The 23204-nt window shown below is 33.2% G+C and overlaps 1 protein-coding gene across 1 annotated transcript in view; it reads left to right on the top strand.

The window, feature by feature from the left end:
• Positions 1-23204, top strand: part of LOC118185704 (uncharacterized) — an 89262-nt gene that overhangs the window by 11192 nt on the left and 54866 nt on the right. Inside the window, exons 4-8 of the mRNA XM_035355592.2 lie at positions 4035-4087; positions 9166-9226; positions 9613-9707; positions 17222-17360; positions 17817-17914. Of these exons, the coding sequence (XP_035211483.2) occupies positions 4035-4087; positions 9166-9226; positions 9613-9707; positions 17222-17360; positions 17817-17914 (446 nt within the window). The remainder of the gene's footprint in view (positions 1-4034; positions 4088-9165; positions 9227-9612; positions 9708-17221; positions 17361-17816; positions 17915-23204) is intronic.

Raw genomic sequence — 23204 nt, forward strand, 5'->3', positions numbered from 1 at the left:
AGAGTAATTCATTATTTCTCAGCATATGGTATTTTGCTAAAAAATTGCGAGTATAGTTTCTCATACAGTGAAGCTATATGCTGGAAGTTGTACAATGGAAATGAAAATGTTACCTGCTGAAAGAGTATTAGAATAAGAATTGGAAATTAGAAGTCATTTAATTGTTACTGAACAGATTTCATGCTGAGGCAGAGACAAGTTAAAGAGAATAACAATCTCTTTCATGTGATTTTGAAGTGCTATTATGCTTGAATATAGTATAATTGAACAATATCTGCCAGAAATCAGATAACCTGTTTAATCAATTTATTGATGTTGGAAAACATATTTCACTGCCAAAAGGAGGCACCAACAGATTGTTCAGATTGATATCAGCAGGTACCAATTAAGGCATTTTCTGATTATCTGTGTTCCTACCGAAAAGTCGGGGAAAAGCATTCACGATGCAAAATTGTATGTCACCAAAATAATTATTTGGCAACCGATGATATTGCCAAAAGGTATTTATATGGCAATCCAGAATTACACATCTATTTTGATTGGTGCACAGTGAGCTGAGCTTGTGCCATTCTCTAATGTTTTTTAAGCTCATGAGTTCATGAATGTTTTTTAAAGTTGGCAGCAAGTTCACAACTTCAGTAATGGGGTGCAGATGATCAAAAAGTACCCTGATTAATATGTAAGTGCCATAAAAATTTCCTTCTCTTGGATTATGTAGATATGTTAAAATATACTATTAATTTAAATACTTTGTGATGTGTCGTATTTTAAATTCATGCAGAATGCCTACCAGCAGCTGAGTGATTAAATCCTTAAACGTAGGATAAGTCCACCGTTAATAATTTTGTTGGTGAAATGGGCAGGCAGTATAGGTAGCTTTGTGGTTATTGCTATATCATATGACTTTTCACTTAGAAAGTAGAAAATAACATCTCTGATAGTAATTATTCAAATGAATTGAGTAAAACAGTAAACAGCAATATTTTATTATGTAACCTTAGTTGAGTAAAACAGTTGGTCGTGTTGGTGTATTTAATTATGGCAAAGCACGCGAGGGCTATCTGCCTAATTAATCTTATCTGCCTACTGTAAAACAGTAAACTACAATATTGTATTTTTGTGGTGTACAGTCTTATTGTGATGAGTCGGAGACAACTAGAGATATACTGGGAAACTGCTATCACTATCCTGTTTGTTATCTGTTACTTTGAAATGGGAATATTCAAAGTAACAGATTACAGATAAGTTATTTTCAATCACCTGACTTGTAACCATGGGAATGACAGCTGAACCCCAGATGGTTCAAGTCGCCTAATTTTTCTCCCCTTCTACTCCATTTGTGTTTAGCATGTTTTGCTTCACGAAAAACATGTGAATGAAAGCTGACTTAAACTACAGTCTTAAAAAAAAGTGCTATGCAGAGATGACAACATTCATTATTGTTGCAATTGGGAGAGGGTATTAATGGCCTTAAATGCCTATTTTAGAGAAACAGACTGTAGTCACAGGAGTACCAACCTTATGATTGGCACACACCTGTGATTTAGGCTATTATATAATATGCTTTTGCAGGATATTTGATTCTGAAAAAATGTATAAGCTAAAACTGCAATATGCTACATTATGATGCATTTAGTGGTATTTTTCAGTATGGAAATTTAATTTACATTTCGGCCATTATTACAATTTTATAATTGCACTGTACAGAAAATATAATGCCTCTTTTGTAAAAGATAATGGAGGAATTGCTACAAATGTTTCTTTATAGTCATATATCTGAAATAAATTTTTGCAACCCCAATATTTGATTTTATGACCCCATTTGGAGTCGCAACTCGCAGTTTAAGAAATGCTGTACAAGACCAGATGACACGAAAATTCATCAGTGATCTTGTACTGTATATGGATAGACATGGTATATATTTTGCATCACAGTTTAAGGATGACTCTTTGCCCTATTGAGGATTACATTTTCTTTGTTTGCTGCCTATCACATAGGTGTTTGTTTGGTCTTCTGTCCCTGTTTTTGAGTGAAGGGTGCTTTGTGCCATTTGCCTTTGTTTTTTGGCAAGTGATATATACTCTTTGAAATACTACTGCACAATATGTGAAAATCTTTCACGTCCTTAATTTTTGTCATATTGGAGTAAAATCTTCAAAACTGTAGCATCATGTAATGCTCTGTAAAATAAAGACAAATCTGGAGCCTTTAACCCATCACACATTAAAGTAATGAATGGTGAGTTCAAGGCTCATATTATGTTACTTTTAAATCAAGAGCATTCAATGCTTACTGGTCTAGAAAGCATGTGGAGTTTATGGGATCTGTATGTTGTTATGTTGAGTAGATCAAATTGCAGTGCCTGTCAGAGAAAATGGGCACATCATGAAAGAATAATTGGAAATGTGTTAAACTTTATAGTGGATAGATAATCAAGCACTTAACAAAATGATTTAATTTTCAAAAAAGTGCATTGGTAAGGCATATATTATGCAAGGCATAGAAAAGATTTAGTGGTTCTGTTTTGGGGAATACATTCTTGAACATTTTGTTGCTCTGAGTCAGTGAGTGCTTGAATCTTGTGAGGCGGCATGATATGTTAGTTTCCAGTTCATCATTGTTTCATAGTTGAGGGAATGTATTCAGCTGCTACCTAATCATGCCTCTTTAATCCTTGATGTTCGTGGCTGGTTTTTATCTTGCTGAAAAATAGTGTTTTAATGTCCTAAAAATACAGAAGATTGGGCTAGAAATACTGAAGAAGACTAGACTGCATCAGCCATCAACATAATGGCATCCTGTTAATGTATCTGTAGTTCATACTAAACATGAATAGCTGTTAGCACTTATGACATCCTAAACTATTTGTCTACATTTCTGCAACGTATTTTACTTGAAAATGGTAGATGCGTCATCTAGTCGTCACATTGCTTCCATACCCTCATATATAGACTATGATTTCTAAGTCAGAAGCAAGATTTTTTTGGATTGCACTCTCCTGTTTGGCAGTCCACACAGCTGTGTAACAGTAGTGCAGTCATTCATGACACTAGCTCACTGAGAAGTCTTTGTAAAGTAGCTGTTCAACAGCAAATCTACATCACCCATTCATTGGTAAACTGTTTCAATATTTGAATAATGGAGTCATCCTATACACTTCGTAAAATGCCTCTGTTGTAAAGCTATCGGACACTATCAGCTGGTTGTCAGCTACAACATGTTGCCATGTGCAGAAATTTCTGCATTCTGACAGCAGTCTTTTTACTGCAGAACCCTGTGCCATTGTACATTTCCTTCCTGGCTCCATCATCGTCAAATCCAACAAATAGATGTGGTACCAGTCTGCTTTTCTTCTATGAAAGCGCTCAAAGATCAACCAGCAGCACGAAGGCCTAACAGCCCCCTTAACAAGGGGTGAGACTGAATGTTACGAGTATAATGTCTTAAAGGCATTTTACCTTTTTTTTCTTCATTCACGGGACTCAAAAACAGTCCAAAAATTTGTATATTATACAACTTTCTGGATTGTTTCAGAGACGCAAAGCGATGACAGTGCTGAAACTGATGGCTTTGTGCATTGTTTCGTTGCATATATCCCACATGTTGTTCTTTTGATTCACTTACAAATGCAATTTCCATAACTTATACACTGGCACCGAAATTTTTGTGTCAGTGCATTTGCTTCTTTATGGTGTGGCATTTTCTGTTCTTTCTTTCTATGTATTTCACATCATTTATTGGTTTTGTTTTGGGAAAATATAGAAAATGCCGCACGTGGTCAAGTGGTTAAATCTGCTGAATACTGGGAATTCAATCCTATGTGAATATGCTTGCTCCATTGTCAAATTTTATGGTTTATGTAATATGAATATAAGGTGGTTTTGCTTAGAACACCTTTCATAAAGGCATCCCTTCCCTTAGGTAGATAGCTCTTATGTGCTTTGCCATATTCATGTAACTTTTTGTTTAAGTAGTATGTAATTGGAGTATTTTTCTGTATATGTGAAATTTAATTTTGTTTAATATCCAATAGTGCTGAAAGAGTTAAAGGCTGAGAAAGAGAGTCATCAGTTATTAATAAAACAGGTAACTGATAATTGATATTTTTTTGATATTGTATGAATAATCTGGAATTGGATTTAAATCATTTGAGCTTAAAGAGATAGAAATGTAAATAAACATCTCTGGCACTTATCTGCCTTTTCATAAAAGAATTGTACGCAAAGGATGTTATACCTCTGGCATTCATATTTACTGAAAGATTCGCTTATTTAAACTCTGATCAAAATGCAATATCTTAAACAAGAACTGGAAAGAAATTGAAAGTACTTAATGGGAAAGGAAAATTTAACAGTAAAGAACCTGTTATGCCCAAATGTTTTGTGCATTACTGAAATAAAGAACACATCATCGTATAACTTTGTTTATGTATTTTCAAAATAAAGAAAGCAGCATTGTATAACTTTTGTTTTCGGAAGTTAGTAACTCATGTATAATGAAATTGTTCTATATAATCATTTTTAAGTAGAACTTAACAAATGTTTGAAATTTGTAGTTTTTCTGATATGCTGATATAATTTGTCATAGATTTTTGTGATTCATGTAGTCTCTTAGCACTTGTTTTTTCTAATTGAGGCTGAAATTTAGTTTTCTTCATGAAATTTTTTATAAAATTCAACTGATATTCTTGACTTCAAATAAAACTTAATCATTTTTGGATACTTTTTTACATTTAGTTTTTCTCCCCTTTGTTAAATGTGAAAATTGCTTTCAAAATGGGCTTTCTTATCTCACATTCCCCTTAAATTTTTGGAGCAATTCATTAAAGTGTTCTTTTTGGTATATATTTGGCAGCGGCTGAGTGGTAAAATCGCTGAATGCTGGTACTTCCAACCTAGGTTCGAATTCAGGCAAAAACACTGGCTGCATGTGTGTTTTTGTGGCTTTTTCTCATGTTGAAGGTGTATGCAAGCCAGTTTCCCTTTAAAATCCTCCAAAGGCATCTCTTCCCTTAGGCAGATAGCATTAATGTGCTTTGCTGTAATAATCAAAACCTATTCAGTATAATTGGTACTTACATATTGGTGCAATTTGTTAGGTGCAGCTTGCAATTTTTTAAAGAAATAAAGGCAAATTCGGAGAATGTACAGTTTGCAACTTACAGCGGATAGAGTTACCTAAAGAGCTGTTATGCGCATGGTTGCCAGACTTTGGTGACTTTGATTGAGGTGGTCGTGATAATACTTAAGTACCTATTTTTTCCTACGTGTAGTAGGTCTGACACCATTTGTGGATATGATATTTCTAAGTGTACTTCCTCTAGTCATCTTCATCGATTCAATATCTATTTAGTCAAAGAACTTGTGAAGGAGGTTTGGTTTATTAAAGTATAATGTGTTAAAATTTTTCATGAAATGGAATTTCTAATTTTTTTTAATATTGTAAAGTTGATGGGAATTCATTAATTATTGCACAAATTTTTTTAATTTCAATTTGTTTTTATTGGGTATCTCATTTTAAAAATTACTAGAGTTATCTAATGAATTTTTCAATCAATGTGGTCCTCCTTGTCTGTGTCTGTCAGGATGTCATTCTTCCAAAGGTTTATTAAAAATTTTATTTAAATGTTTCTTAACTAGGTAAAATTTAAAACCAAATTTTTATTTTAATATGCTATAAGAGTAAATATAAAATTTATTGTATTTTTTAAATAAGTGTTATGTTAGGGTAAAATAACATGTCGAGCAAATATTAATTTAGAAGTCAAACAACAAAAATCAGCGTTATATTTGCAAATTTTCACAGGACTAATTTCAATGATTTTAATGAACCATGAGCCTCAGCTGCCAAAGTGCAAATGAATGAGATAAGATATAGTGATAAGATAAAAGAAGTTAAGCTACTAGGCTGGACAGGAGTTAAGCTACTAGCACTGTCTATTGATGAAACAAGAAAAACAAAAATATTATTTCCTTCAAGGCTGAAGGTAAAGATGGATTGGAATTATGGTCATTAACTAGAACAGAAATATTTTTTTGAATGTGAAATGCCTCTAGAAAATATAATTCACCAATGGAAGATGTTTTTGAATAATTTTGGTTGCAGAAAAATGGAAAGTGTGATTTCCGAACCAAAAATGCTGGGCAACAAAAGACTTCTCTGTTTCCTTTTTCCTAACATATGCTTTGTTTCTTAACATGAAATTTTAAGGTTTTATTTTTAAGGCTACGGTTTACCCTAAACCTTCAACGGTTTGTCTTCCACCACATTTCAAATCATGTCATCCAACTAAACAAAAGTTAGCTTCATTTTATTCCTTTGTTTTCGTGCACTTCAAGTTTGCTCCTTCAAACTGGCTCAGGATCAAGAACTAAATTATTTAAAAGCATTAGCTACTGACAGGGGCTTTTCACCCAACATTATTAACCAAGCAGTTAAAAAATTCTCATCTCAGCACACCAAAAGACACACTCTTGTTTTAGAAGATTATAAGAATTCTGTGCTCGTTCCTTTCTTTCCATCAATTAGCTATAAAATTGCACACATTTTACAGAAATTTAACTTTTGAGTCTTTTATTCTGCTGTCAATAAAATTCTGATTTCAATACTTAAGGACCCCATTCCAGATATGAATTCCTGGGGTATTTACAAAATTCCTTGCCAGTATGGTTTAATTTACATTGGTCAAACTAAGAGAGCCTTAAAATTTCATGTTAAGGGACATGAGGCATATGTTAGGAAAAAGGAAACACAGAATTCCTCTGTTGTCCATCATTGTTGGTCTGAAAATCACGCTTTCCATTTTTCTGCAGCAAAAATTATTTAAAAAAATCTTCCATTGGTAAATTAGTTTTTCTAGAGGCGTTTCACATTAAAAAAATCTTTTTGTTCTAGTTAACGACCCTAATTCCAATCCATTTTTACCTTCAGCCTTTAACCACCTAACTGTTTCATTTTCCTACCATACTGTGACCAAAAATAAGCATATTTTTTTGTAAACAGTTTTGTAATCTAGTCAATTACATGAATTCAAATCAGCAGTCAAAATGTTACAAGTGTTGCATTTATTAATTTAAGACAATTTTTAATTGCAGTGAAATTAAGGCATTTTTACTTTTAAAGTTGGCTTTTTTATGACAAAGCTACGGAACTGGAGAGAAAATTTTACATAATGTGAAAGATAGAGATAAATGTGAAAGAAGTGAAAGGAAATTGCGGCGATGGTGGAGGAGGATTACTAGTATCCATTTTACGAAAGTTCCGAACCTGAATTAGATCATCTGAGCTTTCCGCTTCCTCATCGTCAGTAGAGAACTTTTATGAAGAACTTTTCAGGACTACAAGAATCATTTATAGAACATTCAGATTCCCTATCTGATCCAGTATTAGTATTATATTCTGTTATGAGCCATTTACTGTTACCCATTGTTCTTTAACCATATGGCAGCAATGCCAGGCGGGTGGACTTTTCTCCTCTTTCTTACCTATTGTTCTTTTATTTCATGACAAAATTGGGACGAAATACTATTCGCAAAGCCTAATACACTGAACATGTGGAAACAAACTTATTGAATTTCTTTACATAATGAAAAGAGGTAAGACCTGTCCTTGAACTAGTTTTACAATTCAGTCTCTCCTGGACCACTAGAGACATCGACTAGAAACATTGCAAAGCAAAAAATGGTAAAAAGCTGGGACAATTAGTGGGTTGGTGTAGGAAAATAGTACACTGCCCGAGCAATGTACGGGCAAATAAAAAATGTCCCTTTTTGCAGCACCCGAATAGTGTTCGAGCAAAACAGTTAACTGGTTAAGGAAATTATGTTTTAGTTTTTTTTCCTGTTTCTTCAATAGATGGTGCTAGTAGCTTAACACCTGTCCAGCTATTCTTATCGCTATATCTTATCTCTTGCACTTTGGCTGCTGCGGATTAAACCATTGAAAGTAGTCCTGTGAAAATTTCCAAACATTGATTTTTTTTTTTACTTCTAAATTAATACGCGCTATGATACATAATTTATTTTATTTAATAAATATTATCATGGAAACATTTCTGTTGATTTTGCTTTGCTTACTTTTTCAGCCCTATTGTGTCATGAAATTTCAATCGTGCTTAACTGTTCTTTGCCATGAGACCATTGGTTTTAGAAAATTAAGAGATACACTTTTGAATTTCTTTTACAATTGGGCATCTAGAAAGTATGTGAAATGTAATAAGGCTGTTTTTAGCAGTATTTGTGGGAAGTACAAAATAGGTCAATCATATACTTAATTTTGTTAGCAGAGTAAAAAGCACATGTATACTCTAAAAGCTTGAAAAAATCCATAATTCAGAAACGCCTTTTGGTTTGTTATATTTTCAATCTGAAAATATTCTTTACTGAACTTTGCAGAGATAAAATTATTTTGTATTTGGATAAGGCCTTGAATAAACTAAACTGTTTGTTAAGCTGCAGTACAGTTAAACTCCATTTGGATTACTTTTCAAGCCAACTATAATTAACCATATAGTTAATTTAGTTTTTAATTTTTGCACTGATTGTAATTTTGCATTGGTAATGGAGAAGTTGAAGTGCAATACATACTTTAAATAAACAGATGTTGCATTTTTCTTCTTTAAAAGCATAAATTTATTCTAAACTGCTAAGTTCAAAAATTGCTGTACTGTCTTGTTATTTTGCATCATTGGAAATGGCTTATTTTAATTTTCTTTGAATAGAAATTTTTTATGTACTTTTATTTCATGCAAATAAAACACATTCTGTAGCTTTAATATTTCCTTTTAATCTTACATAGGAGAAAAAAGTAACGTAATATTGTTTAATTAGAAATAGAAATGGGTTGCATTTTTTACCAGAAAATAGTGCTCCTCAAAGTTTAATTTGTATAATGTCTAGATTTCATTGCTTATTAATTTTTTTTAAATAGAAAGAATGATACAAATAGTAAATTTTGTCTGTAGACAATTTTTCCTAGATTTGCTTTGAAATCATTTCTTATGCACATTAGAACAAAGTATAAAATTATGTATGAATTATAATCAGTTTTATTTTAATATCCTGAAATTTTATTGCATAGTTATGCAGTTTCATTTTTCTGTACATTAAACAAAATTAAACCATTTGCATCTGTACATTTTGAATATTATTCACTCTTTTTCTCAGTGTGAAAAACAGAATAAAGAATTGAAAGAGAAAGATGAGTTCCTGGAACGTTTGCAATCAGGTATTGTAATTACAGACTGTAATTTTAAAAATTTATAAATTTTACAATATTTCAAAATATAAATATTCAGCAGTTCTAAGGTTTGAAAATATGTTCTTTTTCCTGTTTAGAAAATTAGCTTTAAAATGAGGAAAGCATGCTTGTTTAATACATCCTAAGTAAAATTGTGCGTATTAAGCCTTTATTTGGCAGTGCTGGTCAAAAGCAACATATTTAGCCATTTGACATTTAAAGGAAGCTGCCCTGTGAAAACTTGTCTTTTAGAAAAGTTCAACAAGTAGTTTAAGTTCATTGAATTTAATTGACTGAATAATCATGGATTTTTTTTAAATCATGCAAGTAATATTTTCTTGTGATTTCACTATGAAATTTTTAATTTTTTTTAGTATCAGAAGCTGTTGTGGATGAATACAATACCCTGAAAGTGAAATATGAGTTGGAAATAGAAGCTGCTACTGATGCTTCAAAAAGGGCAACTAAAGTTTGTTTCTTTCTCTTCTTTTCTTCTCTAAGCCATTACTCCTGTAATCTTTGTTCCAAATATTATAAATGGTTGTTTGTATAATGATAAAATGTTCTTGAAAGTAATCAGGTCATCTTAGGTTTTATGTAACACATTCTGTACATTTTATATTCATTTATTGAAAACTTTTAAAAATTTGTTCGCATTCACATCATCCCCTCCCATAAATGGAAGATTACATAATCTTTAAATATAATTTGATACATGAATGTTTTATTTATGCATGATTTTATATTCTTGAATAATAAATTTTGAGTAAAGACAATTTTGCACAATCATAATGATGTTAAGTTTTAAGAGTTTGACATTGGGAATGAAAACATCATTATATGTAGTTAATTTTAAAAGCGTGGGTTGGAAAACTGAACGAGACTGGGGGAAAAAAAAATAGTACATAAATTTTAATTTCAGAAGCACTGAATATTGAATTGATGTGGCTGAATACTAGATATAGCCATACTGGGACATAAAATTTTTGTTGATTTGCAGAAATTTTAATTGTTAATGAAATTCTGCAAATCAAAAAAATACAGAGTAAAAGGATTCTCTTTTAAGAATCCACTGGCATTCTATTTTGTGAAAAATGTAATTCATTATTAAACCTTTTCCCCAAAACTGTATGTAGTAAAATTTTATTTACCTCATTAAATTGATTTAGAAAATTACTCAGCTGATTGTGATATTCATTTCCCATCAAAATGGTGTAAAATAATACAAGAATATAAACTACTACCTTCATGAACAAGTAGTATTACAGACTGATATTTCGCTGTCTTGGATTGTAAATTTTAATGATATGAATATCTTCTGAAATTATATATATATATATCCGTACATACATATACAGTCAAAAGTCGTTAATTTGGACACCCATAATCCGGACCTCAAAGCTACAAACTTTCTGCGCATGCGTTGCGAATATGCTTGTGCTTGTACGTTTATGAGTGCGCGTTTAATGTATAACAGACGGTATAAGCTAAGCTAAAATTATCTAATTATCTATTTCAGTTAATGTTGCAGATTACGTTGTTCCTTAATCTTCGAATTGGATCCGACTTATTATTTTTTGCAGACTGTTAGAGCAATTTTATAAAAGTAAGCTTGAACTTTCGATTATGTCAAATAGAATTTCTGTTATATATTTATTAATATGTAAAGGATCTACAAAGCGAAAGTATATTTCGAAGTTCATTAAACAAAAAGTGGAATTGCTGCAAAATATGGATAAAGGCATATCCTTTGTTTATCTTTAACGCCACGGCACGCAATGAATTGGAAGTTGATCTGTCAGCACTATCCTTATCTTCAGGGCAGATGTTTTTATTTTATTTGGCTTATAATTCCTTACTAAATGTAGTATTTCATCTCGATGTACTCCGTCTTTGATATGATTTAAATCAAATTCCTCGTCATTATAATTTGCTTTCGATAGCGAAGAAAGTGACAGAGGTTATTGAAAACAAAAAAATTTCAATTGACAAATTAGTCTGTAGACACAGCAATTATAGGACTTGAACAGCGGAACTTTGTAACTGAACAAGAAATTATGTCTGTTTATAGAATTAAAGAGAATGTATTATCACAAAAAACAAAGCAACTTAAACAACTTACATTGAAAGAAATATTTAATAAAATAAACAAATATTAAGCTTTTTTTTGTAAATTTTGATACCCTTTAGATCATAATTGTTCTTTATTTCATAAATTACGGTTTCATATTTTTAATTTTATAATTTCTGCATGCCATCTGACCAGATTTAAACTGATGATCTATAATCCGGAAAAATCGATAATCCGGAATCGCCGAAGTCCCGACGAGTCCGGATTAATGACTTTTGACTGTATACATATACATACCGGGTGTTAAAAAATTACCAATTTAAGAAATTAATTCAATTAGTTAGGCTTTGAGATTATGGTTAAATTAAAATTTTTATAGCATTTGATGAAGGAACTGTTAGTAAGTTGTTCTGAATTTTATTAAATAAAATATTTTGAATTTCAGCATTTGTCTGAGTAGCATTTGGTGTATAAGATGCTTTTTATAACCTGCATTTGAAACTTTCACACACATATAACATAAGCAACATTTGTAAGCAGTCCATCAACATTTTAATAAATGATATGAAGTCTGTGTATGGGGCAAATTTCAAGCCTATTTGATGCTCCCTCTAATGCAATTTTAAAGTACATTGATGGCATTCAAAACATAATAGTGTTGCGTTTTGGATTACCTTAAAAGTGTATTAGAGAAATAATTGATTTTTTAGAAATTAGAAATGACTGTTTAAGCCTGTTGCATAAACTGATATTTCATTGTCATTATATAGTATATATAATCAAATACTTAAATTAATAATTTAGTAGAAGTATATTAAACCATCTCAGGAATATATATGTATATGCAGAGAGTCTCAAAAGATTGTTTGCCAAACTTAACATGCTGGTCTGTCATACCATGACAAACAATATTTACACAGGAACTTGTGTCCAGAGATGCGAGCAACAATCACTAAAGGGTGGTGTTTGCAGGTGTGTGGGAGAGTGGCAAGTGTGATAATTTCAGGCGAGAGCATTACAGGAGAAGCAAGCTGTAATGTCCCTCCTGCACGGTCTCCAGATCTGTCACCCATTCAAAACATCTGGTCATGGGTTGCTGAGACACTGGCCTGCCATCCTTCTCTAGCTATTACAGTTGATGAAGTGTGCCATAGACTTGAAGCAGCGTGGAATGAGTTGCCTGTTCCTGTCATCCAAGCCCAGTTCAACCCAATGCCTAACCAGTAGGCCATTTTAGCTGCCAGGAGTGGTAGCTGTTTCTACTAATTTCGCACACTTGTAAACCCCCAAACTGCTTACATTTTGTCTTCATGCTGTACTGTTTACGTACAATAAATTCTTCTTTATCTTTGCTTTCCTTCATGGTGTTGCGGTTTTAAGGCCAGAAGTGGACTTTATACTTCTCGAAATTACCGGAAGGCAACGGAGTCGAATTACGTCTTCAGCTAATATAGTGATCAGTTACATTTATTCAATTACAATACCTATTTTGGTGATACAGGGGCAGGACCAAAAAGTTTGGTGACTTTTGGCGATTTCTGACCAAATTTGCCAACAAAAAATAGTCGTCTAAACCGTTGCCAGCTTTTCGATATCTCACCAAATTACCAAGATACCCATTTACTCAATGTTAAATAGACTTGTGCCTGTATTCTTACATTTCCAGCATAGTTTGTCTTAATTCAGAAGTCAAACAACAAAAATCAGCGTTATACCTACAAAATTTTCACAGGACTAGTTTCGATGGTTTTACCGAACCATCATCTTTAGCTGCAAAACCGCAAATGAACAAGATAGGAAATAATGATTAGATAAGATAAGAAAGCCTGGACAAGAATAAGCAAGTGGCGCCATCTGTTGGCGAAACCAGAACTAAAACATAATTTCTCTAAAAGCCGAAGGCTAATTTGGATTGGAATTAGGATCGTTAACTAGAACAGAAAGATTTTTTTGAATGTGAAATGCCTCTAGAAAATCCAGTTCTCCAATGGAAGATGTTTTTTGAATAATTTTGGCAGCAGAAAAATTGTGAAAGTGTGATTTTCGGACCAACAATGTTGGGCAACAGAAGACTTCTGTGTTTCCTTTTTTCTAACATATGCCTCATGTTCTTTGACGCGAAATTTTAAGGCTCTCTTAGTTTGGCCAATGTAAATTAAACCACACTGGCAAGGAATCCTATAAATACCCCAGGAATTCATATCCGGAATGGGGTCCTTGAGTATAGAAGTTGGAATTTTATTGATGGGAGAATAAACAACCCGAAAGTTAAATTTCTGCAAAATATGTGCAACTTTATAGCTAATTGATGGAAAGAAGGGAATGACAACAGAATTTTTATAATCTCCTAAAATAAGAGCGTGGCTTTTAGTGTGTTGAGATGAAAATTTTTTAACTGCTTGATTAATAATGTTGGGTGAAAAGCCCCTGTCAATAGCTATTGCTTTTAAATAATTTAGTTCTTCATCAAGGGCTAGTTTGGAGGAGCAAACTTGAAGAGCACGGAAAACATAGGAATAAAATGAAGCTAACTTTTGTTTAGTCGGATGACATGATTTAAAGTGTGGTGGAAGGCAAACCGAGGAAGGTTTACGGTAAACTGTAGTACTGAAGTTGGATGTGTTACGTGTGACCAGAATGTCGAGAAACGGAAGAGAATTGCAAGTCTCAAGTTCAAAAGTGAACTGAATAGCAGGATCAATAGAATTCATTGTTGAAAGAACTTTATTTAAATCATCTTTATTACCTTCAAACAGGGTAAAAGTATCGTCTACGTAGCGGAACCATGCCGGGAAGTTTAGAGTTTCAAACAATTTTGATTCATAGTAATGCATGTAGATATCAGCCAGGATGGGACTGAGGGGGCTTCCCATGGCTAATCCCTCAGTTTGCTTGTAATATTTATTTTGGAAAACAAAATGTGTTTATTTCAAACAGAGTTGAGTGAGAGAAATTAGCTCATCAATTTCGATGCAAGAGAAATGAAATTCGCGAAGTTTGGTTTCTAGACATCTTAATGCACCCTCCACTGGGACATTGGTGAATAATGATTTTACATCAAAAGAAACCATGAGTAAATTACTAGGAGAAATGTTTTTAACCTTTTTTACAAACTCTATTGAATTTTTTATGGTGTAAATGTTATTGTCTAATAGAGTGGAAAATCTAGAAACTAAATATTTAGCTAAAGGATACGAGGCAGTACCTAAATTTGATACAATAGGGCGGAAAGGAATACCACTTTTATGAATTTTGGGAAGAGCATATAATCTGGCACAATTCGCAAAAGATGGGATAAGCGAATGTTTTAAGTTGCCTGAAATGATTTGCGAAGATTTGATCGCAGTTTTTATTTTGGACAAGTCCGAAGGTGAAGGATCTTTAGGGATCGGATTATATGGTCCTTCGTTTAAGAGTTTAGTGACACCATCGATGTAAGTGTTCTTATCCATGACGACTATCTGGCCACCTTTGTCGGCCTTTGAAATGATAATATCCGGGTTAGAATGAATTTCGCGCATTGTAGCTCTTTCTCTCGCAGTTAGATTTGGTTTCAAAGGTTTATTATTGAATTTCACATTATGAGCGATAAGATGCCTAATCATTTCTTTCTGTGAATCTGAAACTTTACTGAACTTGAAAGCTTTTTCGATAGGAGCCAAAATCTTTGGAATCGAGGGTTTACAGGTTTGTGAGAAGTTAAAATTATATTTTAGAATTCTCTCTTGTTCTTCTGAAAGACTAACATTAGAAATATTAACTATTGGCTTGATGTTTACAATGGGAAGATTTTTTGAACTACTTGAACTGGAAGACTGTAAAAGAAGTTTTTCGAATTTAACTGCAAGGGTGTTTTTATGACGGTTAACTGCATTCTCCGTTCTAGACCAAGACTTTTGTTCAAGGGCAGTGAATTTTGGATATGATTTAGCGAGTTCCAGATGAAGCTTATAGAGTTCATGTTCAATTTTGGACAAGTGTTGACGTGTATCCCTTATCACGGACCGAAGTAAGGCAAGCTTGCAATTTAACAGAATTCTTGAAACGCGACTCGAAGGTTTTTGATTAGATTTGATTTGAATAAAATTGGGGATCAATTTTTTACATTTACATTTAAGTAAAAAGTCAAGATGATTCAGGAATTTTTGCCGTTTCAGGCGTAATTTAGTGAAACGATTAACGGATGAAGACATGATAAACAATGCAGAAAATCAAACTAAATTAACTGAGCAATAATAAAGTACACACAAAACAGCAGAAAAATCCCTCACTGAAATGAATAGAAAACAAAACGTTTGTAAGCAAACATTTTGTTTTCCAAAATAAATATTACAAGCAAACTGAGGGATTAGCCATGGGAAGCCCCCTCAGTCCCATCCTGGCTGATATCTACATGCATTACTATGAATCAAAATTGTTTGAAACTTTAAACTTCCCGGCATGGTTCCGCTACGTAGACGATACTTTTACCCTGTTTGAAGGTAATAAAGATGATTTAAATAAAGTTCTTTCAACAATGAATTCTATTGATCCTGCTATGCAGTTCACTTTTGAACTTGAGACTTGCAATTCTCTTCCGTTTCTCGACATTCTGGTCACACGTAACACATCCAACTTCAGTACTACAGTTTACCGTAAACCTTCCTCGGTTTGCCTTCCACCACACTTTAAATCATGTCATCCGACTAAACAAAAGTTAGCTTCATTTTATTCCTATGTTTTCCGTGCTCTTCAAGTTTGCTCCTCCAAACTAGCCCTTGATGAAGAACTAAATTATTTAAAAGCAATAGCTATTGACAGGGGCTTTTCACCCAACATTATTAATCAAGCAGTTAAAAAATTTTCATCTCAACACACTAAAAGCCACACTCTTATTTTAGGAGATTATAAAAATTCTGTTGTCATTTCCTTCTTTCCATCAATTAGCTATAAAGTTGCACATATTTTGCAGAAATTTAACTTTCGGGTTGTTTATTCTCCCATCAATAAAATTCCAACTTCTATACTCAAGGACCCCATTCCGGATATGAATTCCTGGGGTATTTATAGGATTCCTTGCCAGTGTGGTTTAATTTACATTGGCCAAACTAAGAGAGCCTTAAAATTTCGCGTCAAAGAACATGAGGCATATGTTAGAAAAAAGGAAACACAGAAGTCTTCTGTTGCCCAACATTGTTGGTCCGAAAATCACACTTTCAATTTTTCTGCTGCCAAAATTATTCAAAAAACATCTTCCATTGGAGAACTGGATTTTCTAGAGGCATTTCACATTCAAAAAAATCTTTCTGTTCTAGTTAACGATCCTAATTCCAATCCAAATTTGCCTTCAGCTTTTAGAGAAATTATGTTTTAGTTCTGGTTTTGCCAACAGATGGCGCCACTTGCTTATTCTTGTCCAGGCTTTCTTATCTTATCTAATCATTATTTCCTATCTTGTTCATTTGCGGTTTTGCAGCTGAAGATGATGGTTCGGTAAAACCATCGAAACTAGTCCTGTGAAAATTTTGTAGGTATAACGCTGATTTTTGTTGTTTGACTTCTGAATTAGTATTTATTCGGTGTGTTATTGTGTCTTAACTATAGTTTGTCTTTTTAAATTTTTCACATTACATTACTCAGAAAAATTCAATTTTACATGTAATTGCACTAAAATCATCTATCTAAATACAAAACAAATTAAAATACAAAAAAATACAAAATTCTTAGCAGTATTCTATGATTTCGTCTCTCCTAGTATCTTAATATGTTTTGCCAAAATCAAATAATCTAGTTCATATTATTAATGCAGTTAAGTCAGATACTATGCTTTGATGGTCAATTATAGCAATTGTAGAGTCTTATGTTGTTTGAATACATTAAATTTGTCTTTCCTTTGAAAAAATTTATACCAAATTAAAAGTTTTACTTTCTAGTACTTTCAAGAAAATCAGTTATTGAGGAAAAAGGCATTGTCTGTTCAAGAGTCTTCAGACATAGTCATAATAGATACTGATGGATTAACGTCTGATGAAACTAATTCAGAACTTGAAGTCTGTCAGAAAGTTGCTTCTGGTAATATATTAGTTTCTATAATATGAATTTTAATTATTTTTGTTTTGTTTCTTTAAAAACAGCTCTTTCTAAATGACACAGCTGTTGCCGTGATATTTCTCCCTATTTCTTAGCTTTACAGCATTAAAAACAATAGCTATTGTCTTTTTTAATGTTTCAGAAATCAGTTTGATGATCTATTTATTGTTAAATTGCATAATAAACTATGATACAGATTCAGGTGTTAAGCTTATGCAGGAACAATATCTTATGAATGAACTTTTTATAGTTTTAAAAAATATGCTATGCTAATTAATGGTTATTAAGTTTTTTTTTTTTTTTTTTGCATGTTAGAAGTAACTTTTTAATGTTCAGATTTTGCTGTAATCATTTACGTAATTTTTCGCATCTATTCTATACTGATTTATTTTAGTTATAAATTTTCAGCTGTAGTTATTTTCATAAATGCTTTTGCAGATCTCAGAAGTGAAGTGGCCAGTTTGCAGACACAGCTGCAGAAAGAATATGAAAAGCAGAATTCTTTAAAAGAAGACTTTGAGATAGCAAAAAAATTGGTAAGTCTAAATCATACATTAGTGTTGTAATTTGGAAACAATTTTCTTAGGCGATTTAATGTTTGTAATAGTAGCTATAAAGAGAAGGAACCTATGTGTTTGCTGTGCAGTAGATTCTTAGCTGAGTACTGTTAAATATGTTATTTACTAAAGCAATTATTCTGCTGAAAAATATTGAGTAAGATAGTTTTCTTGTATGATTCTGTTAAACTAATTTATTAATTGATTTGTTTTTAAAAAGATTTTGTTTTCACTCTTGTAAGATTGTTTTAAATAGTTTTGCATATTTAATTGCATAACTATTTAAATTCTGTTGCCCAGCATTGTTGGTCCAAAAAATCATGCTTTCCATTTTTCTGCAGCAAAAAATATTCAAAAAGTATCTTCCATTGGTGAATTAGATTTTCTTGAGGCATTTCGCATTAAAAAAGTCTTTCTGCTCTAGTTAACGACCCTAATTTCAATCCATTTAGCCTTTAAGGAAATTATATTTTAGTTTTCTTGTTCTATCAATAGATGGTGTCAGTAGCTTAACTCCTGTCTAGCGATTCTTATCTTTTCACTATATCTTATCTCGTTCGTTTGCACTTTGGGAGCTGAGGTTGGTGGTTTATTAAAGCCATCAAAATTAGTCCTGTGAAAATTTGTAAATATGACGCTGATTTTTGTTGTTTGACTTCTAAATTAATATGTAAATCAGAATCATGAAATTATTTTTAGGTAGTCTCTGTACCATTCATTGTTTAAAATTTGTCAAAGTCCATTGTCCAAATACAAAATTTCGATTATCTACAAATGCCTGTAATCATCTCTCATTTTTAGATGTACAGTAAACCCTCGCCAAATGGGGGGTGATGTCATTAACACATTGTGCATGGGACAGAATTGTGCTCCGCAAAGTTACCTTTCTATGGAAAAAATGGCTTAGGTATCTTTGGAATTAGGAAAGTATGTATAATTCATTCAAACCTAAATATTATTGTAATTAAAAGAAACAAATGTTAATTGAAAAGATTTCTAGTGCTGCTTAATAAGTAGGTGCATGATAGAGTTTTTTAAACAATTGATAATTTTTGCTTGGGACGATGCCTTCTTGAACTTGCTAAATATTTCATGGTAAGGAGTGCAGAGTTTTTAAATAACTCTCATAAAGAGTCCTCTTCTTTATTCATTTGAGTCAATCTCCATTACAAAATCAGACAGTTCCTGTGTCTTTTTTAACAATTAATTTAACTTGTGTATTAAAGGCTCTTGACCTTTATAAATATGTCTGATTTCACCATTGACTGGTGCTATAAGAAAGATCACCCAGTTTGTCATTTCACAATTGTGATTATCAACTAGTTCTGTAATTTCTCCTTCTATATCTGAAAATCCTTCACCACCTATTGCTTTTGCAGTTTGTATGATTGCCTTGGTTTCATTTTCAAATGATGGAATTCCTTCAAAATTATTGATAACTTTCGACCAGTGCCAAGCAAGCATGATGAATTCATGTGTTTCCATGAGAGTTTAATCATTTCTATACAATTTCCTATGTTAATTGCTTTACAGATGCCATTAGTGTGTCTTGCTTTCCTTTATCTAGGGCTTTATTTACACAGATGTAAACATGCCTGAGATACTAGGCTTTGAATGTTGAATTTTTGATCCGGTTTAGATTAAGGAAGATTTTTTCTGTAGAAGGAATAAAATATCTACACTTGGTTGTGTGATTAAGTGCATACTAAGAAGTCAAAGGAAAAAGTATTCTCCTTTTTGGAACAAAGATCTGCAGATCCTTAAAGAAAACAGAGATGTGGCTTGAGATAGGGCTGACTTTAGGCCTGATGAAGGACTGTATAGAACTTTGTAGGTGACAAGCTTGCCTGTGGGGAGCTATTAGAGAGGCCAAGCATTATGTCTTATGTGGTTTTGTAGAGGGTCTTAACTTTCGTAAAAAAGCCCCGAGAGCACATCATTTCTTGTCTAGGCTCAGTAATCAAAAAGAGAAATGAGCTGATTAGCTTTGCAGATAAGTTTCTAACAGCTGAGAAAGAAATAGCTGGTGCTTTTAGTGCTCACTATGCTAGAGTAATCATTCTTTTGCTAAAATTTGAAAGGATCTTAATTACCTACAGACTTGCCTTAATTAAGAAATTGATGACATTTTTAATTCACCTTTTTCTGAATGGGAACTCAAATATGGCATTAAGCAGATGCCACAGAGAAAGAGTGCAGAACCAGATAGTATCATGCTAGAGTTTCTTATTAATCTTGGTAAAATGTGTATGGAAGTCTTACTCAGACTTATTAACCTCACCTGGACTACAGGTATTCCCAGTGTGTGGCATAATGGAGAAATAATACCTATTCTCAAAACTGGTAAAGACTTGTGTGTTTTGACTAGCTTTTATCCAATATCACTAGTGTAATTTGTAAACCGACTGAATGCCTCATTGTAAATAGACTCAATCACTATCTTGAGAAATTCTGTTGCATTTTTGATAGACAGGCTGGTTTTAGGATATATAGAAATACTATTGAACAGATAGCAAGACTCGCACATGATAAAAGATGGCTTCCATCTTAAAAAGAATATTATAGAAGTGTTGGTCAGACTGCTTTTGATAAAGTATGGAGAAAAGAACAGACTGCTTTTGATAAAGTGTGGAGAAAAGAACTGCTCAGGAAATTAATCGATATCGGTATTTGTAGAAATATGCATGTCTGGATTAAATTATTCTGGACCCAGTGCTTTATCAGAACTAAATTTGGATCAGCTGTCTCTACCTCTAGACAAGGGCTTCCTCAGGTTTCAGTCCTGAGTCCTATTCTCTTCAACATGATGATCAATGATATTGTTCACTCTTATGAATTCATATCCTGAGATGCCGACCCTTCTCGTCACTGACTACCTTATTTTGTGGTCTGCTGACTGGGGCATCTATATTATCCAGGATTCACTTTACATTGCCCTTGACACCCTTTTGACTTGGTCAGAAAACAATGAAATAATTGTGAATAGGAGTAAGATAACCTTTCAAGTTTTTACCCTCATTACCAAACCTAAAGAGATAGAGTTATTTTATGGAGACCAGCAGCTCCACAGGACACAAGAGGTTACTTACCTGAGAATTGTTTTGGATTTCAGGCTAAGTTGGAATAAACAGGCCAACAGGATACTGGGTATAGGCAGCATGAGAAATAGACTGCTTAAAGGCATACCAGTGTAAAGTACGGTACTACCCAAAATCTACTCTATACCACTTATAAATCTTATATTAGACCTACTGTTGAGTATGGTGGTGAACTTCTCATACCTATGCCTTAGTCAATACAGAACATTGTTGAAAGTACTCAAAATAATTCCTCGAGAATCGTCACCAGTGGGTTATTTTCTACTCCTATTGAGGCTATGCAATTGCAAACAAATATTGAGCCTCTGACTCATCGAAGGAAAATAAGTACTCTCAAGTTGGTTGAGAGATTGCTGAGGTGTTGTGATTTCTAGAAGATGTACAATCCTGCAGAGTATAGGTTAAAATCGTAACCTACTTTTTTACATGTGACAAATGAAACGTCTGATTCTTTTGGCTATTCCTTCTTTTAACCAAGAGTCATTACTATAGACTGGTATGTATCTAAGACACATGAACTTAGCAAATTATAAGTTAGCCTTGGTTCTGCTGGCCAGTAAAAAAGTCCTAAATTGAGCCAGAATTGAGGATGGTTGCTTTGGCCATTATTGGAGAAGGATTTCCAACAATGCTCTGGTTGCATGTGTACACTGATGGTTCTGCTATAGGTGCTAATAGTAATGCTAGTGCCAGTGTTTACTCTTGGCACTTTAGTTTTAGTGGGGCTGTTGGTTTGAATTTGACCAACTTTGATGCTTGATGCTGCCCAACTGGCTTTGGCTGAAATCAGTAAAAGAGGATAATCAGAACATTGCAATATGTATTGATTCACAGGCCACTATTAAAGAAATTTCTTCAGTCATACTTCCAAACAATGGGTTTGTTCCAAATTGTCAGCTTGTGATAAATTCTCTAATAAGTAATTATCGTAGTGGTACTCTACAGTGGATCCCAAGTCATTGGTGGAATCGCGGGTAATGAGTTTGCTGACACTCTGACCAAAGCTGGATCTTTTCTTCCTCAATCCAGTTCTCCTGTTTGCTTCACAGTGCTAGGAGAATCATTGGAGCCAAATGTGGAGCTCATGTTCAGGAAAAGAATGGAGACTCTGCGAAGGAGAAAATTTGGGGTTCCCTAATAGCAAATTGCGTGTCTTGCAACCTTACCTAGACCTACTGGTGTTGCTAACTTTATATTAAAAATTGAACATGACTACCTCATGATAAACCTATATGGATTTGGTTTAGCAGACTGTCTTGCCCATTATGTGATATTGACAACATGTGCAGTGACCATTTGGACACTTATTCTGGACTTAATGACATGACAACTGCTAATGTTGTCAAAAATTATTGTACTTTTCTTAATGTTTCTGCTGCCCGTCTCAGACTAATACTAGTCATGCCTAAGTCTGGCATAGGATTAAAAAAAATAGATGCAGTGTCATGAGAGCCTCAGTACCATGTCCTGGAGCATTATCGAGAATTAGGACTTTAAAGCTGAGGTTTTGCTCTCTTAACCACTTGCGCTAAGACTAAACTTCACGTTTGCAGTGCCGTGCGCTCCAATTTAACAAGCGGTAAAGTGTCTCATTTACGCCGCTCCAAGTCTGCGAATGCAATCCAGAGCTATAACTCGAGAAATAAACAATCTCGTTGTTAGGCGACGTGTGAACTATGTTATATTCATTTTTGCTATAGATTCCTATCGATGTTCTGTTCACGTTGCTCGCAGTTTGAGACAAAAGCATCTTGACATGCATGGCCCTCATTATCTTCTTAGCTCAAGTGGTTAAGTAAAGTTTGACTTCTTTAATGAACGAATTTTCAAACCTGTCATTAAAGAGGACTGTCGCAGTATGGTTGATGCTCTGTAGCATACCAGTATAAAGTATAATTCAAATTCTCATGCTGGGCAAGTAAAATGGAGACAATTAAGATAATGCATTTGACAAAGGTTTACGGTAAAGAAAATTTTGATTTTTAGAAATTTCAACTTCGTTGATTGAACACAATATTTTTTCCTCGTTGATTGAACACAATATTTTTTTCTAATGCAAATGTACTAATAAGCTTTCTAACAAAGAGCTATTTTAGTTTAATGGAAAAACTGAGTTTATTTTATTGTTCAAGTTAATTTTTTATATCAAACACAGATCAATAAATCTGCAA

This window comes from Stegodyphus dumicola, chromosome X2 (assembly GCF_044657685.1).
Source record: "Stegodyphus dumicola isolate Sdum_Otavi_A_Nest chromosome X2, ASM4465768v1".
Taxonomy (NCBI): Eukaryota; Metazoa; Arthropoda; class Arachnida; order Araneae; family Eresidae; genus Stegodyphus; species Stegodyphus dumicola.